Source organism: Rasamsonia emersonii (assembly GCF_000968595.1).
Source record: "Rasamsonia emersonii CBS 393.64 chromosome Unknown ctg1118621760319, whole genome shotgun sequence".
Classification (NCBI taxonomy): Eukaryota; Fungi; Ascomycota; class Eurotiomycetes; order Eurotiales; family Trichocomaceae; genus Rasamsonia; species Rasamsonia emersonii.
In genome coordinates, this window is record NW_013563082.1 from 27,006 (window position 1) to 49,999 (window position 22,994).

The following is a 22,994-nucleotide window of genomic DNA, read 5'->3' on the forward strand; positions in this document are numbered from 1 at the left end:
GCGGAGCTAGGCCAGCGTCCGTCCTGGCGTAGCGGCGTATCCGTGATCACGTGGCGTATCTCCGGACTGGCAGCCGCTGACCCACAAGCGGTAGACAACACAAAGTGGGCTCTTCTCCTCGACGTCTTTCAACTTCGAGGACTTTTTAGCAGGTTGGTTGGGAACTGTCCACGTTGACAGGCAAAGGAGACTTGGATTAGATTCACTGTTTGTGCTAGTATTGCTTTCTTGAAATGGACAATGTCCCAGACTCTATTCAATATCTAATCAGCTTTGGCTAAGTTACACATTAAGCTACGCCATGCTGCCGACGCCTTCGGCTCGTGATCCATGGGAGACTGGATCTAGACCTTACTACAAATGAGAAATACTGGGTCGCGCAGTAGGGTTTAGGAGCCAAGCAGCGGGATGTCACTACTGCTCAAAGCTCCGCCACAATGTACTGTACACCATGATAATATATCCGCTCCTATGCCTTCGCATTGCTTTTCGCGGCGGCTGCCGCTGTCGACTTCAGAGCTGCAGGGGCGTCTTCTTGCGGCATATATAATTCCACGAGCTGAACGAGTCAGCAAAACTGATCCGCCGGTCAGGTTTCTATATGATACTCACCTGCAGACACGGGGCAGAAGAAAAGACTTCATTCCCGAAGAGTCTCCTCAGTTCATCCCTAGTCCTTACCTGGTATGTCTTATATTCGTCTTTCTTCGCGCCAAAGGTCGAGGGGACGTCCACGAATTTCCAGGGTTGGATGTCATTGTAGCTCTCTTCCCAACCATGGATGTAACGCTCGATAGTGTACCCATTATTGCAGATCACGAATCTGGACCCGGTCAATGCTCCATCTCGAGACTGAAAAAAAATCCTTCTGCACACAGGTTCTGAGGCTTACACGATGGGTTTCAATCCTTTCCTCAGTATCGTGCTCATCTCCTGTACAGTGAACTGGAAGCTACCATCTCCCACGAAAAGGATTGTCCTGCGATTGTTCCTCTCCTTTGCTGCCAACGCGGCTCCCTGACAAGCTCCAACTGAATATCCAATGCTGCCCCACAGAACTTGACTCAGCGCAGTGACCCCTTTCGGAAATCTAGTCTCCCAGATGCCAAAATTTGCTGTTCCCGTTTCCGTTATGACAATGTCATTCTCTCTCAGCCATTGGCCAACAGTGGGCCACAACCACGCGTGAGTTATAGTCGAGTCAGTGGAGGTCTGTTCAGCTGGGGGGATGGCATTTGTGATCTTGGGAATGGGACGAGTGTTCAATTTTCGCATTCTCTGGATGACTTTCCGCAATACCCCCTTCATGTTGATATCAGGATACTCCGAGTATCGCACTCGCACGTAGGTACTGTGAAAGTCGATAGTGTGCAGCTGTCCAATACGGTACGTAAATCCGGCGGTATTAAAATCGGACTTGATTGCACCAATGCTGAGGATGAGGTCAGAAGATTCAACGACCTCCCGCACGCCCTGATTGGACCCGTCACCAGCATAAACGCCTCCGAAATTGCGATGTGTCTCATCCACGGCTCCTTTGCCCATTGGGGCCACAAAGGTTGGTAAGCCAGAAGCCTCAATGAGATCATTAACTTCGTCTAGAACGTGGTGCCGGATAGCACAAGCGTCGACCAGGATAATCGGATTCTTCGCCTCATGCAGATATTTCAAGATGACATCAACCACGTATTCCTCCTTCTCTGGATCGTTCGGAGGCCTGGTGAGGTCTATCGGAGTCTTCAGTCGCTCGCCTTCCACCTTCTTCTGAACTATATCCATTGGAAGAGCGATGTAGACTGGTCTACTGCGGATCCAACACTCCCGGATCGCGTTGTCAATCAATGTGGCCGTATCATGGAGATCATCGAGTCTAGCCACTGCGCATGAAATGCCAGCACTCATTTCCACAAACACGTTGAAGTCACCATTGCCGAGCGTGTGATGCAGAAGCCTTCCGTCACGTTGCGCTATGGTACTGGGTTGTCCGACAATATGAACAATTGGAACATATTCAGAATAGGCCCCTGCGATGGCATTGAGGGCAGACAACTCGCCCACCCCAAAGGTCGTGACCAAAGCAGAAATTCCGTTCACTCGGGCGTAGCCGTCCGCGGCGTATCCTAGAACGCGGAATCAGTCTCTGCCATCTTTCCATCTGGCATCTAACCAACAGACCGGCATTGAGCTCATTACAATTTCCCACCCAATCAAGGCCACACTTGGGTATGTAATCCAAGGACGCAAGGTTATAGTCGCCTAACAACGGCATCAGTCAATATCAGTTTGCATAGTCTCGATTCAGGGACTGGACTCAAAAATAATGAGAGAAAGAAGGAAAGACATACCAGGAACTCCATGGACTGAACGAATCCCAACCTCATAAAGGCGGCGATAGAGATATTCTGCAACATCAATGGGCTGCTTTAGTTCCCTTGTAACAATGTCGAAAGATGCCATGGCTCTATATTGGCGGAACAATCACTATCTGGATGAACTCACTCAAAAAAGGAACACAATACAAGAAATACCAGCAAACTGGCTATTGCTATATGAAACACATCACAACACAGCCAGAGGGGCCAGCCCCGGAATCCAACAGCTCTGTGACTGGATCATGATGTAATTCGTCGTATGATAGGAGACTCCTTCGGACAGAGATTATGACGTAACGCGCATTGCTGAAGAGCAGAAGATCACGTGAAGTATGAGCACGAAAGCCTCTGGCAGTTATCGAATATTATTTTTGTTTTGTCTATTCAAATTACTGTTTAATATTGTGGAATTCCCAGGCGCTTGTCTATTTTAGAAGAGCTCCACGACTGCGAGTCTCAGGTCTCCGAGATTCCTGGTACGTTTTTGGTAAATTTACTTAATCGCGGATCGCGGGGTGTGGCTATCGCTGACTCGCGACTCTGGTAAATAATTGGTCGAGACTGCCCTACCGTACCGTTTTTCTCGGGCCGGGACCAGACGCGTTCGTCTGTGCCTCTTAAATCAGATTGGCCCTAGGCTCTTGACTGAATAATTCACGCAGGAAAAGATCGGGATATAATTGAATATTTGGCGATCTGCTTCAGCCATTTGATCTCCACTGTGCATATCTGCATTTTCCTTTTTTTCTTGCTGACCGCACGAATGTCGGAGGGGGGTAAGAGACAAATGACGGATCAACCGTCAGACAGGTCGTCCAAGAGAAGAAAGGTGAGTGGTATAGAGTGGTATAGGGAGCACGTTGCTCCTAGTAGCATTCTGTCGTGTGGAACGTAGGCTTTTACTTTGCAAACATTCAGATGCATATGCTATGGACCCTTTCTTAGCGAGAAGCTTAAGGAACGACTGACTTGCTTTAGGGAGGTGACAATTGGAGGAAACTGATGGCTGGACAGAGTGGCCGAATCGGCATCGAGAGTGGTGACTCAGGTGTCTTTGTGACTTGTGATATGGGCAGAGAGAGCAAGTGTCTTGCCGAAGCTCTCGACCTCTTCACTCAGGTCAGCAACATCGATGCATTCTGCCCTTCCTCGGTACAGTAGGCAGCAATTCAAATCCACTGACACAGCCATGTTAAATTAGAGCGTTGAAGCATCTAAAGGCGACCAAGGATCGCCTAACGAGTCGGAAGATGATGGCGGCGATGACATTGAAGCGCAGATCAAGAAAGAGGTGGAAAGTCTGCAACCAAAATCAGCCACTCCTCGGCTCTTTCAACCCATCAAGTTGGACGTCCCCTGTGGTAAGTTTGTCGCGACTGTCAATTCGAGTTACATGCCATGATTAACTGTAACTCCAGTGACCTTTATTCGGGTTGATAAATCTATAGATCCTGTTCAGCTGGTCCACGGGCTTTGTCTGGATGCGCAAGCGAACCCTGACCAGAAAAAAAGCCGTTGGGTTAAGCGAATGACACCAGTCACCTCGATTCGAAAGACGCTCAGTGTCAATTTGTCCGAGTTCGCTAAAGAGATCCTCAAACCCCATTTCCATGAAGGAAATGGGCCGAAGAAGGTTAGTCGACTCTCACATATGCATGAGCATTGGCCATTTTGACTCGTGGCAGTTGAGGACGATGCCACGATGCTACGAAATAGCAAATATCTGGATCGAATTTAGCCGATGTAGGCCATACAGCTGATATGCTCTTGTGACAGTACGCTATCCGTCCCACTATAAGGAACAATACGGATTTCAACAGGGATATCATCATCAAAACTGTGGCGGATGCAGTCGGCCCAGAACACCGTGTCGATCTCAAAAACTATGACTTGATGATTTTGGTTGACGTTCTTCAGGTGAGTTTTTCCCTCGTACACGTATATGCGTTCTTCAACACATACCTCGATTGTGAGTTCTTTCGTTTGACTGTCGCTTACTGTGTGCAACGCAGAACGTTATTGGAATGAGCGTGGTCGGGAGCGATTATGACAAACTGAAGCGGTTCAACCTAGCTGAGCTTTACAGTCCAACGCCAAAGCCGCAGGCTTCTCGACAACCAGAAGCTTAACCGATGTTAAATCACTGGTAAAATACACGCGGCCTCCTTTCACTTTTATCAACTGTTGCGACAACTGGAGCCTGTCCTTTGTACAAATTGTGGTCGCTCCCGAGTCCTGCAGCATGAACGCTATGGAGTCAACACTGGAAAGGCCATTGGCAGCCAGCAATCATGTATAATTGGAATGGCACGCAATGATGTTATTTCAGAACGACTGGTGGCCATCCAGGTACCAAGTACTACTATTTCTGTATCAAGCAATCTTGGTCGCTCGCTAACTTGATGGGTTCTCCCAACATTCATATGCTTAGCGTCGCACGAAGAAGACTTGGCAGATGTGAATGCCATCTTCTCAAGCGCGCCGAAATTATTTAATGAAGTCATCCGAGTCTTAGTACAGATGGAGACCGTAACCCACGACATTGTAGAACGGCTTTGGGAGCACTCATCTGCGATGTCTGCTGGATAATTCCTTCCAATCGGAGCGTTCGCCTCCCATTTTGCAGCGAGTTCCTGACGTGCCCAATGTTCCCATTAGTTTGCAGGTCTTGAAGCGTTTAATTTTGGTTCTCGCCAATGCGGGCTTGTGATTGGCGGACCCCAAGCGAGCGACAGGGCAAATGCATAGCGAGTCCGCCAGCGCTTTCCTTAGTCGAGGATCTCTAGGCGAGTCTGAGCTCCACTGCGATCCATCATCCCATCGTTAATGGTCATCGCTCTCGTTGTCGGGATCTACCCGGCCCATTTGCCATTCTGTGAGTGTTCTGCTGCATGCTGCTGACGGTTGGCCTCGACCTCAGACGATCACAAGCCGTTCAAGGCTAGCCTGTTCTTTTTTCTAGCCAGCATCAAAATATCCATGCATTGAACATATCACTTTTCTTTCTTTCGGACTACATGGGCGTACCTCATCTGGCGGAGAATGTCCGATTATGGATGGAGTCCGGGGAAGGCACACTGATGCCACTGGTGATTCGATATTCTTTTTGTCTACCTAACGGAGTACCTCGGCCCTGTCTCGCGGTTCATTAGTCCGTAAGTGCTGTTCCTAGTTACTTGCGATGTGGCCCTCTACGTCATTCAAGACGTCTCTATTCTTTAATAGTTCTTGGCCTTCTTTAGTGTTGCACGGTGTCGTGTGAGATGAAATTTGATGTCGCCTTCATCAGTTGATATTTGACTTTAATCTACTCGCTCTCTCTCACCATTTTTTTTTGCTCGACCTGGTCCTAAAAAGAAATGCATCTACCTCCACTTGGGATATTCGATGGTCATTCCTTCTCCAAAATACACCACGATATCAGTGTTTCTGTTCCCATGCTCCCGGGCGACTCGGAGCTAAGTAGACTTCAAGATGTGGTTCACTTATTGTTTCCACCTACAGTCCATATCCAGAATGTGCACACGTTGGAGGGTCACATACACCATCTTCGCCTGATAGAATTGTCGAATGGGCTGCAATTAGTCCTAAAATCTTCACCACCATCGACAATCCCTCTGCTGCGTCGGGAACGCCTTTCTCTGGAGACAGAGGCTCGAGCACTCGCATTACTCGGGCAATGTGCGAATCCGTGCATCCCTCAGCTCTTCTATTACAACCCGCAAGATGGCTCTCTAGGCACAACGTTTCTGTTGCGACAATTTATGGGAGGTTCTACACTTCTCGAGATGGAACCGTTACTCACACCCGAAAAGCGGAAGGATATCCAACGGCACTTGGGTTTCTTGATCAACCTGATCGGTCAACAGGTTTCGACGTCATTTGGGACCCTTGAGAAAGTTGCTTCTGGGGCCGGGAGCGATTCATGGCGTCAAGCCTTCATTTCTCTTTTTGAAGAGATACTTCGTGATGCGGAGGACATGCTCATTCATCTCCCATATGCGGAGATTCGACGACAAGCTATCCGTCTGTCTCCCACACTTGATGAAATCACCTTGCCACGCCTCGTGATTGTCAACTTCGGCCGTCCTTCTCAAGTCCTTATCGATCCAGAATTGAAACAAGTGACGGGCATTGTAGGCCTTGGAAGTGCCCTCTGGGGTGACATCCTGATGGCTGAGATTTTTGACAACCCTTCAGATTCCTTTTTTGAGGGGTTCGGATCGAATATCCCACACAACCAGTCCCCGAACACCCGTCTTCTCCTGTACGTTATCTCGGAATAGATTCTAATTCAGTTTCTGCGATGAAAGACTGACTGCGTTCAGCTACGCTTGCTATCGCTGCGTGTATAAGATTACGGAGCTCTATTATCACAACAAAAACAGTCTAAGTGAGATTCAAGCACGAAGGAGATTGACGGAGATTCTCAAGGACATGGCGGCCACGGAATATGAATGACACATCCTGCCCTTTCTATATCCGATCTTTACGACGAGACGGCGCGGCTGGAGAACTACAGTAAGAGATATAGCAAGGAATATAGTAAACCATGAAGCACATTAACAAGACGTATATGTAGCAAGCGCACTCGGTAGCCTATGTGCCAAAAGCCAAGGTATAAACTAGGTATCTTTCGCCAAGCCAGCTAAACGAAGCGAGACCTGTAACTTTTTCACCACAGGTAATTCCACCGACAGATTTAAGACTTTCATTTGCAACGGGCCCCAAATTCCCCAAGTTCCGAGTGGCGCACGTTGTGATCTGCTAGGGACATTGAGGGGGTGGGATCGAAAGAGGAACTGGCTGTATCACCCCCTCATGTATAGTTGAACTGGCAGCCAGGTTTAGTACTGAATTCTAATGCTAGAGGTACCTAATAAAAGCGTATATAGAGATAGTTGAGCTGATAGTAAGACAGTATGACACAGAATTGTTGCTATATTTAGCATGTCAAAGAAAGCCCTTAATAACCTATGTCGTAATTTGGGTGGTAAATCTGAATGCCAGTTTCACGATATGTAGTGATTTTACTAGGCAACGTTGCCATTAAAAATCAGATGCTTCTGTAGAATTGCTAGTACTATTAATGATCCTCCGTAAGCTCTTAGAGGAGGGGTAATTTGAGGCCTTACCTGATCAAGGAAAAAGATATGCACGGGGCAATCCCTATCGACCACCGCGCCTTCCACTTGGGCGGGGCGGATCGCCAAGCGGCTCCGTTCATGCGTCACTCTACCGGCCGGGCCTTGCTGGGCGGAACCAGGTCAGTCAACTGCATCAACACCTTTCAGTAATCGCGCTCGCTTTGTCGACTGCCTGCCTGTTATCGCATGCAGCATAGTCTCCCCTTTTATTCGCCTGTTCGTTACGCTGGCCCTTGATGGCTCACTTCCTGAGAGGCAAACAAGCGGGGATCCAAAATGACCTGTCCGAGGGGCTGGCCCCGGACCTCTTCGCGATTGATGATGTATCGCACTTCCTCTCTAGCGAGTTCCTGAAAGGATTGGAAACTAACATGCTGATATTTAGTATGCTCGATACGGCATCAACTCCCAGATCAGTGCTATCGCATACGATCCTGTCCAGTCTCTCCTCGCCGTAGGCACCAATGACACTCAGTTCGGGAGCGGCCAGATCTACGTCTTTGGGCAGCGACGGGTATCCGTTGTCTTTCAATTCCCACGGAAAGCGTCTGCCAAATTCCTCCAGTTCTGCGCCGACAAACTGGTCAGCGTGGATTCCAAGAGTGACCTCTGTGTCTTTTCGCTCGAGACGAAACAGATGCTTGTATCCTGGGCTCCTCCAAGCCATGTTACAGCGTTACTGACTGATCCGAGTCTTGACTACGCCTTTCTTGGTCTCCAGAATGGTAAGTATTTTGATGCCAATCTTCTCAGAGGCTCAAAGATTTACTGGTTTTTCTAGGCGATGTCATTGCGTACGATCTCGATCGTGAAACCTTGACTCCCTTCAAAATACCGAACCTATGGTTAGAGCGGAATCCGCGAGTGCGGCTTACTCCAGTCATGTCCCTAGCGTTCGCACCAAGAGACATTGGAAAGCTTCTTATCGGATACCCCGAAGGTGCTGTTATATTTTCTGTGAAACAAAACATAGCCCAAAAGTATTTCGAATATGAAGTTCCTGCGGGTGCTGCGGGTGGTGACTCGGACCCGACACGCTCACGCGAAGCACGCAAACCACGACTGACCAAGGCTCTATGGCATCCAACAAACACATTTGTCCTAACTATTCATGAAGATACGAGCCTGGTTTTCTGGGATGCCAAAGATGGCCGAGTGGTCATGGCAAGGAGTCTCGAAGATGTCAATGTCGACCGGCCGGGGTCACGTTCAGAGAGTCTAGGATTGACCCCTGGAACCTTTGCACTCAAAGAACCAATCTTCCAAGCTGCTTGGTGCGCTAAAGAGAACCCTGACGATACAGGACTATTGATCGCCGGTGGTCGTCCAACGACTGAAAGAAACAAAGGACTGACCTTCTTGGATCTGGGACCGACGCCAAATTATCAAACGTCTTCCTGGCAGATGCTCTCGAAACACTTCGAGACGCCCAAGCGTCGGGTTAATCTTCCTACACCTCCGGGTGCGGAAGTTGTTGATTTCTGCCTTATTCCGCGTTCGTCTCCCTACTTTGCTGGTGCCCACGATCCAATTGCTATCATTGCTCTGTTATCATCCGGAGAATTGGTAACCCTTAGCTTTCCAAGTGGACATCCTATCTCCCCTACAAATATGCTCCATATCTCCCTTTCCTTCGTCCATCCATTCGTGACCAAAATGGTGCTCGCTACTGTTAGTCGATCAAATTGGCTTGGGTTGAAAGAGAAACGATCTCAAGGCCCCAAATTCCTCCTTGGAGGAGCCGAAGCTAAGAAACTCTTGAAGCGTTTTGAAGATCGTAATATCGTTGTAACAGCTCATGCTGATGGAGTGATTCGTCTCTGGGATGCTGGCCAGGATGATGAGATAGAAAATGGGGAGGTGGTCCAGGCAGATTTGGCTCGCGCTGTCGGTCGCGAAGGAAACATCGATGTCACCCAGATGTCTTTCACAGGAGTGTCAGGTGAATTGTCGGTTGGTCTCAGAAGTGGAGAGATTGTAGTTTTCAGATGGGGACGAAACCAGAACGCCGGACGCGAATTTCCTGCAGGGGCAAACGAGGGACCTGGGAGGTTGACGAACATTACACACAGGACCGATCCCGCTCTTAAGGATGGACTCCTTCCACTAACCCTCTTGGAAACGCAGCATGGGCCCGTTACTGCACTCAAGCATAGCGATGTCGGATTTGTTTGTGCTGGCTTCGAAGAAGGTAGGCTTGTGATCGTCGATCTCCGCGGCCCTGCGGTCATCTACGATGCCGACATCCGCGACTTTGTGAAGGTGCACAATAAGCGAAGCAGCTTTATGAAAAGTCGCACACAAGATGCTCCAGCCGCGGAATGGCCTACCTGCATTGAGTTCGGTGTTTTGACTCTGGAAGGAGAAGGTAAGCTAGAAGGAAATATGTACTTATAATAGATAAAAGGTCGTGCTGACAACATTGTCTAGATTATTCGAGCATCTGTTGTTTCGTTGGGACGAATCGGGGCAACTTCGCTACCTTTAAGATCCTGCCTGCAAGCAATGGGACGTTTTCGGTTTCTTTCGCTGGGACTTTATCACTTGAAGATAAAGTCATTAGCATCCATCCTATTGACGCAGACTCGGGTAGCCCAGCGCTGGCGACCCAGACTGCTGTGTCCGGCCTGAGAAATGGCGACAAAGTGAATGGGGTTGTTGTCGCTGTAACTCCATCTGGTTGCAGGATCTTTAGACCTGCAACGTCGAAAGGAGCTTCCAAAGAATGGGATGACATCCTGTGTGATTCTGCAGCTGTTGTAAAAACTGAGGGCAGAGGCTACAGTCTCGTTGGCCTCTTTGGAGACGGAAATGCTCATGCGTATTCTATTCCGGCTCTCAAGGAAATTGGATGTGCCGGGATCAACAGTATCCTGGATATAAGACGACTTTCGGAAGCCCAGATATCTCCATCAGGCGACGTTATTGGCTGGGTTGGGCCTTCAGAAATTGCAGTATTCAACGTCTGGGGCACTGGAACCGGACTGTGGGTGACATTTCTGGATCCTAATGTGGGTAGGTCTAAAACTAACAAGTGACAGGAAACCTTCGGAGGATAAACTGTTTAATGTAGAGGCGGCCATTCCTCCCCGGCCGACTATTTCGAATCTGCAGTGGATCGCAGGGACTCAATATGTTTCACCAGCCGATATGGATTTGCTGAGTAAGTCATCCACCCAGTCTGACACAGTGCTATTTTTGTTACTTTCTTTTCTTCTAAATTGCTATCTTACTCTCCATATCTGACTCTTCAATACAGTTAGTGGTCCTGATCGACCTCCTTCGAAGCGGATGTTGGAACAAATGCGGCTTGAGGAACGTGAGCGGCGCAAGGCTATGCGAGAGGGCCGCTCCGCTACTCAAAGCTCAGCCTCCGGCTCAGAAAACGAAAGTTACTGGGCTTATATGCAACGGCAGGTGCAAGAGCGAACAGAAAGGCTTGGGATCACGGGCGACAGCATAGAAAGACTGGAGGAAAACAGCAGTAGTTTCGCCAATGATGTGAGCAAGTTCATACAGAATCAAAAGAGGAAAGCAGTTCTTGGTGGTAATGTTTCCCTGCCCACATTCTGCATACAATTTTATGGCATTAAGATATATTATGATGGCAAGCTGACACAAAATGGTTAACAGCTCTAGGATCGAAGTTCGGATTCTGATATGAGATGGGTTCATGTTTGTAATGGTTTCTCGGCTGGACTTTTATTGTTTATTTGTTTTCTGTCTCTCTTTCTTCAAGTCAGGTCTTAGGTGTTACTCTTCTAGAAAGACGAGGCTCCGTGATGATACCAATGAATAAATTTACAGTTTACCAGTGACACTAGTCTACAACTTCATATTCCGGATTCTTACGAATACCCTACTCGTTATTCATATCTTAGTGGCGTTTGAAGACTAGATCACACGTGATCAAAAAAAATTCTGTAAATTCACTATCTCTTGCTTCTGAAATCCCCACTATGTGTGTTCCATCCTTCTTTGTATTGTTGTGAGCTACCTCTCTGGAAGGGAAGTGAATACAGTTAGAAGTTGCCAGAGAAGGATGTACAACACGGGGCTTAGCTAGATGTCCTTACTCGTTGCAGTGATAGAGGAGAGACAGATTCCCCGGATCAGAGCAGATAGTCACTCCATCTCTCTTCAAACTCTGTGAAGATCGATTGCTTTGTTTTCCTCTCGATATATCACTACCGCAATATGGAATCTTGATAATCCCCAAACATAGGAAGTTAAGAGGTCTGGCTGTCCTCGATAGATATAAACGTTAACTCCAGACGAATTAAGGAAATAGCATTCAAGTTGTAACTTAAGCTACCTAACTGTTAAGACGACAGAGTTCCTTGAACCATCAAGATATAAATTTATAAAATACTGACCCCCGACCATCTAGTCCATGAAAACGCGTCGTCCGTGTGGAAGGGGATATTCACAAAACAGAAAAAAAACATCAGAAACTCGTCACAAGCATGCGTGGTGAATCATAAATCGCCATAAGATATAAATCCAATATCCAATATCCAACCGCGCAGTGAAAGATAAAAAGCGACGGGCTTAGTGTACCATCACTTCAGATTGATGTTGCTGCGGCTCCTGAGCCGACGTGCCAGCGTTCTCCTTTGACTCGGCATCATCGGCCATGTCGACATCCTCGTCGCCTTCTCCAGGCTCCTCCACTTCCAGGTCCTCCTCTTCGTCCTCAATGCTCTCGGACTCGAGATCCTCACTTCCAGCCTCAGATTCGTCATCTTCGTCCATTTCCTGATCGTCGCCTAAGCGTTCGGCCTCTTCAAGTTCCCTCTTAAGGGCTTCCTCTAATTCAGCCTCTTCCGCACCATAGGCAGAGCCATCATCGTCCAAAGCATCAGCCTCGGGCTGGTCAGGTGGGTATTCTGCTGGGGCAGACTCCTCGGAATCCCTGGAAAAAAAATTAGTTTCCATGATGCATGCCCAAACCCACTTGCAGTACGCACCATTTAATGGCGAATCTCGTCACTCTCGGTTTCTCCGCGAGAACATTGCGGCGTATCCTTTCAATGATCGGTTTCGCCGGCGGGTCTGCGTTCAGGTCATCCGAGTCGTACTCATTGTTGACGTAGTATCCCACACGGACGAACTCGCGACCGTCGTAGCTGCACGTAAGCAATATCACAGTAACACCCAGGATCTCAGATGTGGGAATGCGCTTCAGGTCCGGTGGGTCGGCTTCGAAAATAAATTTGTTGACTCCGATAGGGATGGGGCCAACCAAGAGGGAGTCGAGCTCCTGGTCATATTCAGATCTGAATAGTCAGAAATACGATACACTTATGTTTTCTAGAGGGGCCTACTTACGAAGTGGCGGAGCCGACATAGGTAAGTTTCCATTCAAGGTCTGACCATCGTCAGCAACAGGAATCGCGCAACCGGAGTCTTGCCGCAAACTTACCTTTTTGAAGCTGTTCAAGACACTCAAAGGTGATCTCGAACTGGTAAGGCGCCAGAAACGGCGCAGGGTTGTTGAGAACCTTGACGCCCAGAAGGGAGACGGCGGACATTGTGGGCCAGGTTGTTGTTTCGGAAAGCACACAATAAAAAGAAATAAATCTCTCAGTTATTCAAATCACCGTTTATAAGTTAAATGAAGCCACAGCGACTGGACGTTGGAGAAGACAAGACAGGGCGGCATTAATATAGGGAGAGCACGTATAAATGTCCCCCGACGCGCCGCCTAACCTTCGACCGCGTCTGGTATCATTGTTCTCGCGCCTGCCGCTCCAATCACGTGATTCATCCTTCGCATGGTTGCGGCTTCACAATGCTATTCCTTGAACCATCGTGGCAACCCCATACAGTAAGTCTTCTTGGGTGCCGCAGTCCATACCGTATCCCTGCAGGAATCACTGGCATTTCTGGCATTTGCAGAACAATTCCCACTCTCTTGGGATTCTTTGTTTCACATTCCAGGTTAGCAACCTTTTCTGTGGCCTTTATGCCGCCCCTGAGATGCTGACTTTTCATGGTTGTCCAGGTAGAATTTTCGTTGGTCCTCGTTTTCCCTTGAGCAGGGCGCAGTTTTTGCCATGGCTGAAGATGATGCGGAGAAGGCCTTTTTCCAGGCTCAGGCCATGAGCGCGGATTCTGTGAGCTTTGATGGTCCAGTCGAAGGACATGGTGCCGAACACTCGGATTCAGAAGACTATGATCCCTCAAAAGCATTGCAAGATCAACTCTCCGCGTCTGTATCAGAATCCAAGCAAAGTGACACGCAAGATCCCTCCACAGTCAATGTATCCTCTGCTTCACACCCTACAACAGATTCTTCCCTGCCCCCCGATATGGAACAGACCCATCAGCACACAGACACAAACCCTTCCCAGACCCCTTCCAGAACCGATTCGAGAGCTTCAGCATCCATCCCTTCATCCGCTGTTCATGTACAACCGAAGACCAAAACCTTGGGCGGCTTTGTTGTTGAGGATGATGAGGAAGAAGAGGAAGACAAGGAAGAAGCAGAGTATGAGCCACCTGCTGTGCTAGGAGGTGTTGAAGACGTTGGACCTGTGTCTGCAAGCATGTCTGAGCGTCCCATCTCTGAAAATGCAAATGAAACTGTTTCTACCTCTGGTGTATCAATACAACCCCCTGCGCCAGACATGGCCAGCTCCAAAGATGTTTCTAATAACTCTTCTTCCCTTCCCACATCTGTCACTCCACAAAATGGTGGCTCTTTTGCCCCTGGTCAAAATATGTACAATGTACAAGCTGGAGACGTTACTGATAGCCATGCATCGACCCCAACTACCGCTGTCCCGTCAGCTTCTAGAGGCCGACTGCCTCATGATCGTGTTGGGATATTGGAGGATAGAATCAAAGAAGATCCCCGTGGTGATATGGACGCGTGGCTGGAGCTCATCAATGAGCACCGGAGCCGAAACAGAATCGACATGGCTCGAGATGTCTATGAACGATTCTTCAAAGTCTTTCCTTCAGCTGTAAGTTTCACTTATATTCCTCCTCCCATACGTTGCATGGAGCTGACTTTGAGAACAGGCTGAGCAGTGGGTGGCATATGTGAATATGGAATCTGAAAATAATGAGCTTTATCGTCTTGAACAGATCTTCAATAGGACTCTTCTGAATATCCCTAACGTGCAACTGTGGACGGTGTATCTCGACTACGTCCGTCGACGGAATCCTCTGACAACGGATACGACAGGCCAGGCAAGGCGAATCATCTCCGCGGCGTATGACTTAGCACTTCAGCATGTCGGAATGGACAAAGATTCTGCGTCTATCTGGACCGACTATGTTCAGTTTATTCGCTCCGGACCCGGTAATATCGGCGGTTCAAATTGGCAAGATCAGCAGAAGATGGATCTGTTGCGGAAAGCATACCAGAGAGCCATTTGCGTCCCTACCCACGCTGTTAACACATTGTGGAAGGAGTACGACCAATTCGAGATGGGCCTGAATAAACTTACGGTAACCCCCATTCACCTTTCTCTTGGAAAATAAGCTATGGTCTGCTCGAGCTAACACCAGTGTTTTTCCTATCAAATAGGGCCGGAAATTCCTCCAAGAGCGATCTCCCGCTTACATGACCGCTAGAAGTTCCTACACGGAATTACAGAACATCACGCGAGACCTTAATAGAACCACTCTACCACGGTTGCCTCCGGCACCAGGCTCTGAGGGAGACGTGGAATTCAACAAACAAGTCGAAATATGGAGACGATGGATTAACTGGGAAAAGGGCGATCCATTAGTCCTGAAGGACGAAGATCCTGCCAGCTACAAGGCTCGAGTGGTGTATGTCTACAAGCAAGCGTTGATGGCCTTGAGGTTTGTACCGGAAATATGGTTCGAGGCCGCAGAATTCTGTTTCCAGAATAATATGGAAACGGAAGGCAATGACTTCTTGAAGCAAGGGATAGAAGCCAATCCAGAGAGCTGTCTACTTGCCTTCAAACGCGCTGATCGGTTGGAACTCACCACTGAATCCGAGCAGGATCCCAGGAAACGCGGAGCGAAAGTCAGGGAACCTTACGACAGACTATTGGATGCACTGTACGACCTAATCGCAAAAGCTCGCGCCCGCGAAGCACAAGACGTCGCCCGTATCGAGGAGACCTTTGCAAGTGCTCAGGCGGAGAATCCACCCGTTAACGAGGATGAGGATGATGATGAACGTGGAAGCGAGGCTAAAGCGAAGGAGGCTGCGAAGAAGAGCCAAATCGATGCGATCCGGAATGCACATGCTGCCCAGATCGGGATTCTGTCGAAAACTATCTCATTTGCATGGATCGCCTTGATGCGTGCAATGCGTCGAATTCAGGGAAAGGGCAAACCTGGAGAGTTGGCCGGCTTCCGGCAGGTCTTTGCTGACGCTCGCAAGCGTGGTCGCATTACCAGCGACGTCTACATAGCGAGTGCCCTGATCGAGTATCATTGCTACAAGGATCCCGCAGCTACAAAGATTTTTGAGCGTGGTGCGAAACTGTTCCCAGAGGACGAGAACTTTGCTCTTGAATATCTAAAACACCTAATTGACATCAACGACGTCACCAGTAAGTATCTCATATCGTCCTATTTCGAGTTCAATGCTAATATAGTTCATCTTTAGATGCCAGAGCCGTATTTGAAATGACTGTCAGGAGACTGGCGTCAAATCCGGATAATGTACACAAGGCCAAACCTATCTTTGCTTTTATGCACGAATACGAGTCCCGATATGGGGATCTGGTCCAAGTTATCAATCTTGAAAACCGTATGCGTGAACTTTTCCCTGATGATCCCACGCTGTCACAATTTGCGCATCGCTATTCATCACCAAGCTTTGATCCTACGGCTGTGCGACCGATAATATCGCCGACTCAAGCCAGGCCGAAATCCGTAGCTCCAGCCGAGGAAGCGAGATCGGTTCAGGGAACACCTACTCAGCGGTACCTTGATGCGCCGTCGACAAATTCGCCCAAGCGGCCATACCCTCTAGATGACTTCGATGATGACGATGCAAATCGACCTCGCAAGTTCGCCCGTGCAGAATCTCCTCTCAAGAACGTTGCATCGCGGCGGGTAGACCAACAGAAACGGACCCAGCAGATAAACGGCGGTGGAACGGCTGGAGGACAGCCGAAACCGCAACCGTCAGCGGCTCCTTTGCCACGCGAAGTGGTTCAGCTTTTGAGCATCATTCCACCGGCGTCTGCCTACAACGCCGGTAGATTTTCGCCGGAGAAGCTGGTGGATTTGATTCGCAGAATAGACATACCTTCGTCAATATCACAAATCCGACCACCACAGCCGATGCAGGGCCTAGGCCTGGGCCACATGTCGACTATGGGGACACAGCCATATACTGGTAAGATTTAAGTCTCTCACACAAAATTTTTTTTAGCCTTGTCGCCAGTATATATTTGAATAGTTGATATCAATGGCACATGCATTTTCATTCGCCTGACTGTACGCGATTATCACTAACCACAACTTCTCTACAGGTGGCTACCCTACAGGTCTCTGATCGTTTAGTCGCTGGTCAATGGTAGCCATGGTCCTTTCACTGTTTGCACATCGAATAAGTACGTAGTTATCACTGGCTTTCTGCTTCACCTTATCTGCTCTGTTTAGTTGCCTACACGTCGGTTGGTTTCGGTTGTTATCGATCGTACTCTGTTCATTCCCACGGATTTGCATCTGGCGGTTACGGCGTTTTGAGGTGATCACTGATGCAGACGGTTGAATGACGCTGGCCTACAAAACCATGTACTGTACAAATTCTAATGGAAGGCAACCTAAGTGTAGTGCTGAATATACCATTAAGTTCACTTTAACTCAGCATTAAAATATATCATCCCTGTACAGTACGTGTAACGTAGTCTCATGCAACTCTCACTTCTCGGTCCCCGACCGCGTAGCCCTTGTATTGACTAGCCCGGAAAGTCGGCATTTGGAGGGCTCTTGCTTGTTGCTTCTTTCTAGATGAAACCCTAAAAATAAAGACTCATCCTCTAGCTTCCCAGGCGGAGGACTCATCATCGTAAGCAAAGCCATGAAAATATTTGTCCTTGTCTTCTCTGAGACCATTCAGGCATACGCTCAACGGTAGAGCGGACCTATAGAAGCGACTTTTGCTTGTTCATTGGTTCCGGCGTCTGTTTACCCTAGAAAAGCTATCGCAGGCATTAGACTTCAGTTTCAAGGAATTTTCATCGAGAACCTGAATCTGATCCCACAGGACATTTGCAAACAGGCTCCCCCGCTGTTTTCGTAATTGATTCTCCTATTCCTCCAAGAGACTCCTAATATCAAGAGGCCGACTCATCATACCTTCATCACTCTTCTGCTAGTCTCTTTCTTGACCTCATCTCTTCTATATCCAGACCTTTAAAGCTCTCTCTCTCTGGACAGCATTTTCCGAGAAGCTGCAATATCAAAGAGCCGGTTCATCATACCTTCATCTGAAGCTTCTGCCAATCCATTTCTTGACCTCATTTCTTCCCGTACACTCATACTTTCCTTTTCTGGAAATCACAACGGCTTCCCGTCACAACCCCTTTGTGAGGTCAGACAAGCCTGTGATCGGACTGACTTCTTCAATCAATTCTCCATCCTCCTGCAGACCCTCTTTCTGAGGCAGTTGGAACCATCTTTGCATGCGGGCTGTCTCGGCGTTCGTCCATCTCCTTGACAACCGCTCACAACATTCGTCGGCCAGGTAAACAGATCTCAGACAACAACAACCTTCCTTCATCTTTACGTCTCTCCAAGTTCTTCTTCCTCTCATACCGTCCCTGATTTCCATCATCATCATTCTATAACATCCGACTCATCAGTCAGGTAGGTTTGGATTTCTTCAACTTCCCTTTGCTTCCTCTTTAGGAAGGACAGATCACGGGTCTGCCGCTTCCTTCCTCACCTTCCAACGTTCTTCTTCTACCCGATCACAACATCTCTCTTCCTCTTTCCTTCCTGGCTTCGACACGCGTCATCCATCTTTCCAAACACGGACACGTGTCTGCCTTCCCAGACCTGTTGTTGACACTCGGCTCCCTTGGTGGACGCGGTCATCATCCTTTCTTCCACCCTCCAGACATCGCTCCAGTCTCTAATACGGGTCATCTTCTTGACTCTTACTTTCATCCATCTTATCAAGTCTCACTTGTCGTTCCATCTTCCTTAACTCATCTCTCTGTTCATATAGAACACGTAAAGTAATCGATCACTTGAAGACGGCCTCGCCTTCTATTATCTTCTCGAGGCGTGTTATATCCTGCTATCTGGTAAGTACACGCGCAAACAGCTGCGGATCATGTTGTTGTGATTTCTCAGTTCCAATCTGTCATCAAGCCCTTTCTGTCCTCCATCCTCAAGCATTCTTTCATGACTCTTTCATTATACGAAGCAAGCTGTTAACACGCCTTGTACTGTCAGTTTCGTATCAAGCTTCCTCTTTCACTAGCTGCCTCTCAATTCTCGTTGACCTGTCATCCTATTCCATCAATCTCTTTTTACCGGCAGGCATTTTTCCTTACCGTAATCGTATCTTTTGTCCACATCAAGGATTTGCTGGCTAACGCTTGACAGTCATGGCTGCCGAAACGGCCCGTTTGCAGGACCCCCTTGGGGATCCAGCCCGGGAGCGTCCGAGACGCGAACCAAACCCGTATAGAAACTTGGATTTGCCTTTTGGGGCGTTTCCAGTCAATGGTTCAGTAAGTCAGATTTTTGATAAGATATGTACAATACATTATGCACATGTTTGATGCTTCACTGCATTGTAAACGGGGCATGGCTACACACGAAACTGGTACTGTACTTCACTGCGGAGCCAACAAAAGAAATAATTCACCCTCCTGCAACGGGAATTCCCTTCCAATTCTGCACTCGGCGAAATATTGTGTGACACTGGCCGGCGGTGAAGCGCAGGCTTGTTCCGTTCGCTTTCAATCACTGAGGCTCTTCACCGGCCGCCTGCTGGAAATCCCCGTTTCACAGTGCAATTCACCCATTTCATTCGGTATTCTCCGACTGCTTTTGTGAATGGAGCATTGGATATTCACAGACATGCCCTTCTCAGCTATATAAAGCCCCTTCTCTCCCCCCTTCCGTCTGTTCTGTTCTTTCTTTTCTAACAACCCTCAACTTCCTTTCCTCTCGCTTGTCTGTACCATCCATCCTGACATCGACACACACCAACCACTTCTCTACCACTGTTTCTTCTCAAACCACGTCATGTCCAACCCCTCGAAGGATCAGCCTTCCAAGGCAGACGAAAAGCCTATTCCATCTGATCCCTTTCTCGTGCACCCAAAGGAGGGCAAACGTCTGGGTGCTCGCAATCAGTATGCTGACCCAGCTTGGCGTATGAAGTATCTCGTGCCTGTGAACACCGTTCCGCGTCCAGGCTTCAACACTACTGGTCGTGAAGTCGAGTTGAAACTCAATGCGTATCCGATCACTCAGTTCCCCACCCGCTCGGTGTGGCAGTACGATGTGAGTATCTTCCCTTCCTGTCTCAGCTTTCAAAACGATGCTTGTTGCCTATATATGACCAATCACAAAGCTTCTATACTTGACTTCCGTCTAACGTGCCATTCGACTAGATTACCATTGGCAACAACGAGAAGCGTGCCGTGGTCAAGAAGGTTTGGAACTCGAGCGTTCGCAAGCAGAATCTTCGCCAGATGATCTTTGATGGCAACAAATTGGCCTGGTAAGCAAACACCCCCTTCCATCAATATATCTTTTGGCTAAGATCAGTAGGTCTTTCCACAAATACGAGGACTTTAGCGCTGTGGTCGACCTCGATCAGGAAGAGGGTCGAGCTCCGACCGGCATCAAGCCTAACAAGTTTCGCCTTTTCTGTCATCGCACCAAGCAGGTGAACTTGGCCGTCATTGATGCATGGCTTTCTGGACGTCAGACCTTTGACGAATCGATTCTGGAAGCTCTGAGTGAGTTAAAAATCCATCTTCCCTTTTTTTTTTCTTTCTTCGCCTTACCCATAGTTTAAAAAAAAACAATGATCGCTGACAATGTGACAGACTTCCTCGACCACTTGATGCGTGAGTATCCAAGCACCAAGTACAGCTGCTTCAAGCGCTCCTTCTACAATGAGAAAATCGAATCCGAGGATCTGCATGACGGCGTCATTTGCTACAAGGGCTACTACCAGGCTATCCGTGCCGCCCTCGTAAGTCTATTTCTACGCTTCTTTCTTCCTTCATTTTTTTCCCCGACTTTGCTAACACTCATCACAGCCTGGCCGTCTTGTTGTCAACGTTGATGTTGAAAATACCGCATTCTGGGCGCGAATTACTCTCGCCGGACAAGCTCGTGCGTTTGTGAACGCTCGTGACTACTGGGAAGTCGGCCGCCGTACGCAGCCCAAGGATGACGGCTACTTCGGACACATGGGAACCACCGAGTGGAATCTCATCTACGATCGGATCCGCAAACTTGAGGTTCAACCATTTTACAAGGGTTGTCCCGTGAATCGCACTTTCTTCGTCAAGGGCCTCGTCCTGGCCGACACGAACCAGTTCACCATTGATTACAAGGACAAGGCCACTGGCAAAACCGAGAAGTTGACGATGTTCCAGTACTTCAAAAAGCGTTACAATGTCATTCTCGAATACCCCAACTTGCCGGTTGTTGAAATGACAAAGAACGGTGTCTTTTACCCTATGGAACATCTTGTCATCGTGGGACTTCAGCGTTACCCATACAAGCTCAATGATGAACAGACTTACCGCATGCTCAAATTCGCGGTTCAACGTCCACAGGCTCGCTTGGCTAGCGTCCAGGAATCCAAGAAAGCGCTGGACCATGCAAATGATCCTGTCCTGAAGTCTTTCGGACTCAAAGTCGGTGACGAAATGATCAAGACGAAGGCTCGTGTCCTTCCGAACCCCGAAATTCAATTTGCTAATCAGAAGCACAACCCCGGGGTCACTGGCCGCTGGGATTTGCGCGGCAAGAAATTCCTCAAGACCAACCGCGTTCCCCTCAAGTCTTGGGGCTGCGGCATCATCGTATACAAGCGCAACACGCTCGAAATGACCCAAGCTGAGAACTGGATCGACGGTTTCATGAAGCAGTACGCTGGCCACGGAGGCAAGATTGAGAATCGACCTGTGATCATGCTTTTGAAGGACGACATCGCCGACGCGATCGAGAAGTTGTACGAAAAGGTCGGAAACCATTTCAGGAAGACCCCGCAACTTCTTATTTTCTTTGCTCCCAACAAGGACTCCTGGCCATATCTGCGCATCAAGAAGTCTTGTGATTGCCGTTGGGGTGTCCCCTCCCAGGTTCTGCAATCGCAGCAGGTCGTGAAAATGAACACTCAGTACATGTCCAACGTGGCCATGAAGATCAACGCAAAGCTCGGCGGTGTAACTGCTCGCTCGGTCCCGCGCGTTACTGACGCCTCTCTCCGACCCGGTTCCATCATTATTGGAGCCGATGTTTCCCACGCTACTCCTGGAAGTTGGGCCCCGTCAATGTCGGCCATCGCGGTTTCGGCAGACGAGTATGGTGCTAAATACATGGGCAATTGCGAGACTGGTTATCGCCACGTTGAAATCATTGAAGAGCAAAACATGAAGGAAATGCTTATCCCGATGATCGATGAATGGACTGCGACTGTTGGGAAGGGACGTCGCCCACAGTACGTCTATTACTTCCGCGACGGCGTGTCCACCGGCCAGTTCTCCCACGTCCTTGAACACGAGGTGCCCGTCATCAAACAAGTGATCATGCACAACAGCACTGAAAAGGTGCCTCCCAAGATCTGCGTCGTGATCGCCAACAAACGCCATCATTTGCGTGCTTTCCCGCGTCCGGACGACAAGAATGCGGCGGATCGCAACGGTAACCCGGTTCCAGGGACTCTCATCGAGCGCGACATTACTAGTCCCCACGATTGGGATTTCCTGCTGTACCCTCACATCGCTCTGCAAGGTACTGCTCGTCCGGTACACTACCATGTGATCCTGGATCAGATCGGGCACAAGCCCCACCAGCTTCAGAACATGATCTACGATCATTCCTACCAATACGTTCGTTCAACCACTTCGGTTTCATTGTGTAAGTTTTCTGTTTTCAATTCAAATCTCCTCAAAGTTCAATCAGTTCCATCGTACTAACAATGTATCAGTCCCCGCAGTGTACTATGCCCACCTTATCTCTAACCGTGCTCGCCATCACGAGAACGTTCCTTCCAAGTCTGGTCCTCAAAGCGGACCTTACATCAAACTGACCGACTTGAAGGAAAAGAAGCCGCAATACCCGGGCGCCGAGCCGAAACGTTTGCTGCCGATGGTTCAGAATGAAACCAGAAATCACCTTGAGATGTGGTTTGTCTAGTTTTACAAGAGTTTGGGACAACACTTGACTGCGGAAGATGTTTTCTTCTTACAAAATTGGTCTGCGGTAGTTGGAATCGACTGGGACTGATCGTTTCCCTGCCATGCGCTGGGGAAACCCTAACGGA

The 22,994-nt window shown here is 48.7% G+C and overlaps 6 protein-coding genes across 6 annotated transcripts; 4 read left to right on the forward strand and 2 right to left on the reverse strand.

Moving 5' to 3' along the window:
- Nucleotides 1-469: 469 nt before the first annotated feature.
- Nucleotides 470-2,457, reverse strand: T310_5700 (Pyruvate decarboxylase; the record flags this gene model as incomplete). Its single annotated transcript, XM_013471437.1, has 4 exons — nt 470-559; nt 613-823; nt 893-2,120; nt 2,346-2,457. 4 exons carry the CDS (start codon nt 2,455-2,457, stop codon nt 470-472), a joined length of 1,641 nt encoding a protein of 546 aa, XP_013326891.1.
- Nucleotides 2,458-3,135: 678 nt separating this feature from the next.
- Nucleotides 3,136-4,501, forward strand: T310_5701 (THUMP domain protein; the record flags this gene model as incomplete). Its single annotated transcript, XM_013471438.1, has 6 exons — nt 3,136-3,201; nt 3,351-3,491; nt 3,574-3,733; nt 3,791-4,005; nt 4,149-4,289; nt 4,385-4,501. 6 exons carry the CDS (start codon nt 3,136-3,138, stop codon nt 4,499-4,501), a joined length of 840 nt encoding a protein of 279 aa, XP_013326892.1.
- Nucleotides 4,502-5,731: 1,230 nt separating this feature from the next.
- T310_5702 (uncharacterized protein) lies at nt 5,732-11,149 on the forward strand (the record flags this gene model as incomplete). Its single annotated transcript, XM_013471439.1, has 10 exons — nt 5,732-6,639; nt 6,701-6,765; nt 7,268-7,284; nt 7,410-7,471; nt 7,524-7,638; nt 7,905-8,244; nt 8,301-9,887; nt 9,950-10,505; nt 10,561-10,682; nt 10,779-11,149. 10 exons carry the CDS (start codon nt 5,732-5,734, stop codon nt 11,147-11,149), a joined length of 4,143 nt encoding a protein of 1,380 aa, XP_013326893.1.
- Nucleotides 11,150-12,070: 921 nt separating this feature from the next.
- T310_5703 (Histone chaperone asf1) lies at nt 12,071-13,053 on the reverse strand (the record flags this gene model as incomplete). Its single annotated transcript, XM_013471440.1, has 4 exons — nt 12,071-12,434; nt 12,490-12,798; nt 12,851-12,890; nt 12,945-13,053. The coding sequence occupies 4 exons, from the start codon at nt 13,051-13,053 to the stop codon at nt 12,071-12,073; spliced, it is 822 nt and encodes a 273-aa protein (XP_013326894.1).
- A 525-nt stretch (nt 13,054-13,578) lies between these two features.
- Nucleotides 13,579-17,043, forward strand: T310_5704 (mRNA 3'-end-processing protein rna14; the record flags this gene model as incomplete). The annotated part of the gene is made up of 6 exons (XM_013471441.1): nt 13,579-14,490; nt 14,549-14,980; nt 15,129-16,065; nt 16,122-16,859; nt 16,923-16,960; nt 16,996-17,043. 6 exons carry the CDS (start codon nt 13,579-13,581, stop codon nt 17,041-17,043), a joined length of 3,105 nt encoding a protein of 1,034 aa, XP_013326895.1.
- A 2,686-nt stretch (nt 17,044-19,729) lies between these two features.
- Nucleotides 19,730-22,867, forward strand: T310_5705 (Eukaryotic translation initiation factor 2c; the record flags this gene model as incomplete). Its single annotated transcript, XM_013471442.1, has 6 exons — nt 19,730-19,990; nt 20,101-20,210; nt 20,261-20,451; nt 20,542-20,690; nt 20,758-22,588; nt 22,659-22,867. The coding sequence occupies 6 exons, from the start codon at nt 19,730-19,732 to the stop codon at nt 22,865-22,867; spliced, it is 2,751 nt and encodes a 916-aa protein (XP_013326896.1).
- Between the last annotated feature and the right edge of the window lie 127 nt (nt 22,868-22,994).